This window comes from Phoenix dactylifera, chromosome 9, assembly GCF_009389715.1.
Source record: "Phoenix dactylifera cultivar Barhee BC4 chromosome 9, palm_55x_up_171113_PBpolish2nd_filt_p, whole genome shotgun sequence".
Lineage (NCBI taxonomy): Eukaryota > Viridiplantae > Streptophyta > Magnoliopsida > Arecales > Arecaceae > Phoenix > Phoenix dactylifera.
The window spans coordinates 22576846-22583404 of NC_052400.1; the positions used below are offsets into that span (position 1 = coordinate 22576846).

General features: G+C 41.7%; 1 protein-coding gene across 3 annotated transcripts; it reads left to right on the forward strand.

The window, feature by feature from the left end:
* Positions 1-429: 429 nt before the first annotated feature.
* LOC103718527 (phospholipase D alpha 1-like) lies at positions 430-6137 on the forward strand. 3 transcript variants are annotated; one of them, XM_008807395.4, is made up of 4 exons: positions 430-707; positions 1067-1283; positions 2493-4392; positions 5476-6137. In XM_008807395.4, the coding sequence occupies exons 2-4, from the start codon at positions 1185-1187 to the stop codon at positions 5907-5909; spliced, it is 2433 nt and encodes an 810-aa protein (XP_008805617.1). In that variant the 5' UTR covers positions 430-707; positions 1067-1184; the 3' UTR covers positions 5910-6137. The 3 variants fall into 3 exon arrangements, with proteins under 3 accessions (XP_008805617.1, XP_008805616.1, XP_038986449.1); XM_008807394.4 differs by having other exon boundaries at positions 1178-1283; XM_039130521.1 differs by lacking the exon at positions 430-707 and adding an exon at positions 999-1018 and having other exon boundaries at positions 1178-1283.
* The last annotated feature ends 422 nt before the right edge of the window (positions 6138-6559 follow it).

The window sequence follows — 6559 nt, forward strand, 5'->3', positions numbered from 1 at the left end:
AATACGTAGAAGTTCTACGGTGCATTTTGTTACATCAGTATAATTGATACCATTCTTTTTTACCAATTTAAGATCATAAAAATACATAAATTATATATATATATATATATATATATATATATATATATATATATATATATATATATATATATATATATATATATATATATATATATATATATACACACGATACATATCGTTTGGCTTTTTCAATTTAAATAATTTATTATTATTATTAAAAAAAAACATTTATCTTAACGTATGTATATATGGAGCAGCTCCGCAGAGTGGGCTGCTGCACCGATACAACGGTCGCCGACGATCCGCATGCTGGGTCAAACTTATCCACATTGTCTATCTACAATATAATATATATATTATATAAACGATACGATTTGATATGTAAAGCCAGAAAGAATGCGGAATCACTTACGGTTGGGAGTGCACCTCAAACCCACCTCGCCTCGGATCGTGTTCGTACGTTTACTCGTCTATATCCTTTTAGATTACATTGGTTCATTCTAATTATAATAATCTCCTTCTTTCTTCCTCCTTCCGACCCCCCTCACTCTCTCCGGGCTGTCGAGCTCCCCTTTCGGATCTCTCTCTCTCTCCCGCTCCTCCGAACCAAACCACCGCCAGAGTGAGTGAGCGATTCAGTTCTTTTCGGATCGTGAGATCACTACTCGGAATCCCCCGATCCGTCGGTGAGTCTCCCCTGCTTTTATTTTCGTTTGTTAAGTTCACTCTCATGCATTCGATCTCATTCCGCAAGTATTTCTATTTCTCTTCTCTTTTCCTTTCTTTTTTTGTGTGTTCTAAAAGTCTCTTTTTCTTTTGCTCTCTGTTGGCAAAAAATAGATAAAGAAATTGTCGGGTCGGGATCTATTGCTTTTCCTTCTTCTTCTTCTTCTTCTTCTTCTTTTACGTTTAAAGTCGGCCGTTGCTCTCTCCGAGTCCGGATCTCCGGTGCTATGCGTGCTCTAGGTCTTTTCAATTCTTCTGCCACATCGGTCGGGTGCTGAATGTTTTTCTTGTTTTTTTGTTTCTTTTTTTTGTGCATCAGGCTGTTCCTTTCGGTGGTTTAATTCTGTCCGCATGGGTTTGGCTTAGATCTGTCTCGGTCTCATCAAATTTTCATTTCTTTTTCTCTTATTTTCCATTGAGGAGTATACAGGTAAGGGATGGCGCATATTTTGCTCCATGGAACGCTGCATGTTACCATCTTTGAGGCAGATTCGCTCTCCAGAGCTTCCGCCGGTGCTCCTAAATTTATCCGCCAGGTAAATTGTTGTTATAGCCATTAAATCGTCGAGCAGAGCTTTGTCCTTTAATCTGGTTTGCGTCGTCCATGTTTGTATTTACGCCATATCTTCAATATTTCTCCTCTCATCTGTTAAGAGCAACGCATAATTCATGGTATATTTTTCATCTTTTCGCTCATTCTGGTAGATTATCAGTCTAAATTCCCCCAACTTGTGCATTTATTTCGACTTGAAAGATCAGAGGGATTATGTCAATATATCTGACATCCTTATTTAAATAAACCGGTTCGAAGTAAACCACCATAAAAGGGTTGAATTTTTCTAGAGACTGTTTTCGGTGTTGTAGAAATTTCTCGTAACAGCTCACTGTGAGATGTGTATTTTAATTACACTCGAGCTTCATCGTGCTGAAGAACTTTGACTGGCCCTGGTATTTTGTGGTTTGTTTTTCGTCGATCATGTTTAAATGTCTTGTTGAGGATGATGATCAAAAACTGGAGTTTGACAGGAGTACCTGAAGAAACTAACCAGACAGAACTTTCTGCTGTAACTTTCTACCTTCTCCAGTTTAACTTTATAATTGGATGGTAAACGGAGATGAGATATTGACAATTTGTCTCTGCATTACCTTGTGAATGAATGGATGAGAGTTGCAGTTTATTATGCTATTTGTATCTCTTGTAGTTGACTTATGTTTTCACTATTGGAAGGCGTTGAAAGGAAAAAACTGTCGCAACCACCTTTTGTTGCTCCTCAAAATGGTTGAAGTTTTTAAATGATTTTTCTTAACAGGTAGGGGGGGGGATTACCTTTTCTTATCTGTGGAGGCTGAATCTCTCATTATTTATGTATCGGCGCCAAAATAAGAAGAAAATTTCCTGTAATTGCTTTCTCTTTGATTGAAGCTGTTGGTTTATCTACAAATAATTTTGCCGGTCAAAGTACCTTCATTAAACTCGGTGTGATTTAAAGATAGTCATGGAATGCTCCAGATATGCTTTTCATGCTTGGAAGGTGTCATCTGCAAGTGTTATATATTTTCATTACACATACAAGGCCTGGTTAATTTTTGTCCCTCGCCACCCCCCACCTCAAGCGGTGGATTACATGTGCGAAGGCCTTATCTTATAATCTTCAGCTGATGGTTTAGCTTCATTTATCTGTTTATTATGTTTTCCTCCCCCTTTGTTTTGATTTCTGTTTATATTATGAAATCCTCGTTTGCAGCTTGTTGGAGGAATTGAAGACGCCATCGGTCTTGGCAAGGGGTCTTCCAAACTCTATGCAACTATTGATTTAGAGAAGGCCCGAGTTGGGCGAACCAGATTAATAACCGATGAACCTGTCAACCCTCGTTGGTACGAGTCTTTTCACATCTACTGTGCCCACATGGCCGCCAATGTCATCTTCACCGTCAAGTTTGACAACCCTATCGGGGCATCACTGATTGGAAGGGCTTATCTGCCTGTCGCGGAGATCCTAGATGGTGAGGAAGCAGATAGATGGCTCGAAATTTGTGATGAAGACCGCAATCCTCTTGATGGAGGAGCCAAGATCCATGTGAAAGTTCAGTATTTTGACATTTCAAAAGATCGCAATTGGGCAAGAGGTATCCGGAGTGCAAAGTACCCTGGTGTTCCTTATACCTTTTTCTCTCAAAGACGGGGTTGCAAAGTAACACTTTACCAGGATGCACACGTCCCTGACAACTTCATTCCCAAAATTCCTCTTGCTGATGGGAAATACTATGGTCCGCACAGATGCTGGGAGGACATATTTGATGCGATCAGCAATGCCCAGCATCTGATTTACATCACTGGGTGGTCAGTATACACCGAAATCACCTTGTTGAGGGACTCCAAGAGGCAAAAGCCAGGTGGAGATGTTACCCTTGGGGAGCTACTCAAGAGAAAGGCTAGTGAAGGTGTTCGGGTCCTTATGCTTGTTTGGGATGATAGGACCTCAGTAGGATTGCTAAAGAAAGATGGTCTGATGGCCACCCATGACGAGGATACTGCTAACTACTTTCAGGGCACAGATGTGCACTGCGTTTTGTGTCCCCGGAATCCTGATGATGGAGGGAGCATTGTTCAGGACCTGGAGATTTCTACCATGTTCACTCATCATCAGAAGATTGTTGTTGTAGACCATGAGATGCCTAATAAGGGTTCTCAACAGCGGAGAATTGTGAGCTTTATTGGGGGCATTGACCTTTGCGACGGAAGATATGATACGCAGTTTCATTCTCTTTTTAGGACCCTGGATACAGCTCATCATGATGATTTCCATCAGCCAAATTTTAAGGATGCATCAATCAAGAAAGGCGGACCCAGGGAACCTTGGCATGACATTCATTCACGGCTAGAAGGACTCATTGCTTGGGATGTGCTGTACAATTTTGAGCAGAGATGGAGAAAGCAAGGGGGAAAGGATCTTCTTGTGCAGCTTAGGGATCTGGCAGACATCATCATTCCACCTTCTCCTGTCATGCTCCCAGAGGATAGAGAGACATGGAATGTTCAGCTATTCAGATCCATTGATGGTGGTGCCGCATTCGGCTTTCCCGATGCTCCAGAGGATGCTGCTAGAGCTGGGCTTGTCAGTGGAAAGGATAACATCATTGACAGAAGCATTCAGGATGCTTACATAAATGCCATCCGCAGGGCAAAGAATTTCATCTATATCGAAAACCAATACTTTCTCGGCAGCTCTTTTGGGTGGAAGCCAGATGACATCGAGCCTGAGGACATTGGGGCGTTACACCTGATCCCTAAGGAGCTATCATTGAAGATTGTTAGCAAGATTGAAGCTGGGGAGCGGTTTACTGTTTACGTTGTTGTGCCTATGTGGCCGGAGGGTATTCCAGAAAGCGGATCAGTTCAGGCAATCTTGGATTGGCAACGAAGGACGATGGAAATGATGTATACTGACATCATAGAAGCCCTCCGGGCAAAAGGGATTGAAGCAAACCCTAAGGACTATCTCACCTTCTTTTGCATAGGGAATCGGGAGGTAAAGAAGAGCGGAGAATACGAACCTGAGGAGCATCCTGAACCAGACACCGATTATATTAGAGCTCAGCAGGCCAGGCGGTTCATGATCTACGTTCATAGCAAGATGATGATTGGTACTTATTTGTCGCACATCCTTAAAATTTGTTTTTATTTTATTCTGCTCTCGGATTCATATTTCTTATTTTACTTTCTTGGAGTTTATTGTTGGAAACTCTTATGGCTTCGATGGAATGGCCATTGGTTTCGAACAAGCAGAGGCATGTGTAGCGCGGGCCCTGCAACGGTTGGCAGTCCGAACTTGAAACTCTTCAATGTCAGGAGCTGCATTATCTAGTGTTTCTAGGACTGTTGGAAACCAAACTAGGAAGTTAGTAAAAAGGGTTTTAGGGATGCATTTAGATATTTTTGAACTTCCAAGATAATGATATGTCTTTTCCATAGCTCAGAACAAATTGAAAGCTATATATATATATATATATATATATATATATTATTATTTTTAACTTCATCTTTTTAAGGGAGAGTTTTTGGCTGCTAAATAAGTGAAAATTGAGATGGCGTGATATAAGCTTGGACGAAAGTTGTAAGATGTGAACTCGCGAAAATTTACAATTCCATGTCGAGAGATTTACAACAACTTGGAAAAATAAAAGGCATGCTAGATCATAAAATTATCTGTACTTCGGCACCATCCGAAATGCATTCAAGGCTGAGTTCCAACTGTGATAATGTCATCATCAGGAATTTCTAGTTATGAGTTGTTTACATTGCAACATTCCATCACTTTCACTCTACCAGTCCTTGCATGTTGATATGATGAAATCGAGCTGTTTTTCTGTCTCTTTCCTCATTAAAATTTAAGCTTTTCGTGTGATTTTTATTGAAATGCTTTGCCGATATATTCTTGTCATAGCTGTGAGTTCTTGTACTGCTGACTCCTTTCCGGAAGGTTTATCATATGGGATGCAGGTATTTTTGATTCAGAATCATGTCGTCTTTTAATAGAAGTGCAATTTCTCTCTATGTCGTGCACCCTGCCTAGCATTTTCATTTCTTGTTCGAGTCCTGCATGGGGCCTCCAGTTTTTAGCTGATCTGGTTCTTTCTGGATTGGATATTGATGGAATATTGAGTTGAGTTTACTAGCATCTGCTCATTTGCTAATTGTTTTTAGAGTTGGTTGTCTGTTTGTTTCAGTTGATGATGAGTACATCATCGTTGGGTCAGCCAACATCAATCAGAGGTCCATGGATGGAGCCCGGGACTCGGAGATTGCCATGGGTGCGTACCAGCCTTGCTATCTGTCCGCGAGGGAACCAGCGAGGGGACAGATCCATGGTTTCCGGTTGGCTCTGTGGTATGAGCACCTTGGGATGCTGGATGACGTCTTCCTCCATCCGGAGAGTGTGGAGTGCGTGCGGAAGGTGAACAAGGTTGCGGATCAGTACTGGGCCCTGTACTCGAGCGATAATCCTGACCGCGACCTCCCGGGACATCTGCTCGCCTACCCGATTGGAGTCAGCAGTGATGGTGCGATCACCGAGTTGCCAGGGATGGAGTTTTTCCCCGACACTCGGGCCCGGGTCCTCGGCACCAACACTGACTACCTGCCTCCCATCCTCACCACGTAAAAATACTTAGCCCCTGCTTCAGCACCTCCTGCTCGCCCTTCTTTTCTTTCTTGTTGCAATAACAGCACGTACGTATGGGAATCATATGATGTACTTCTGGTTTCTACTGTGGTTATGTACTACGCCGTGTCGCTAAATCTCTCTTCCATCCGGACTTGTATTGGTTATCTTGTGAGTTGTGACAGGTATAGCGATCATGAATAAAGCTCCGCTTTTGCTTTGTCGCATCGCGAACGAGGGACGTGGGTGGTTCTTCTACATATGGGCTTCTGTAATTGTTACCCTTCGCTATAGATGAATCTCACAGCTCCTCCTTATTTTTGTTTGAAAAAATTTAAATGCATACGCGGCTCGAGATTCGATTTCGCAAAATGCCTGTTGGGACGTTCGCCAAATCACCGCGGGCGCGTCCACGGAAAGCACGGATGCGTCCACAAAAAGACCAAAATATTCTTGCTCAAATCTCCCTATAAATACCTTCTATTTCATCCTATTCTATTTCATCCTATTCTAGACACGAAAAAATTAGAGAAAATTATCACAAAAATTTTAAAGAAAATTTTTTCTTCTCAGCCACTTTTGATTTTTATTTTCGCAATTATATTCAGTTTATTTTATTCTTTTTATTTCGTTCTTCGCTGGATCTGCAA

Bases quoted from the DNA above. Each gene is read 5' to 3' on its own strand.
- LOC103718527 (XM_008807395.4), top strand. From the start codon at position 1,185: ATGGCGCATATTTTGCTCCATGGAACGCTGCATGTTACCATCTTTGAG. The intron at 1,284-2,492 runs GTAAATTGTTGT...CCTCGTTTGCAG, and splicing joins CTCCTAAATTTATCCGCCAG to CTTGTTGGAGGAATTGAAGA. The intron at 4,393-5,475 runs GTACTTATTTGT...TGTTTGTTTCAG, and splicing joins TCATAGCAAGATGATGATTG to TTGATGATGAGTACATCATC.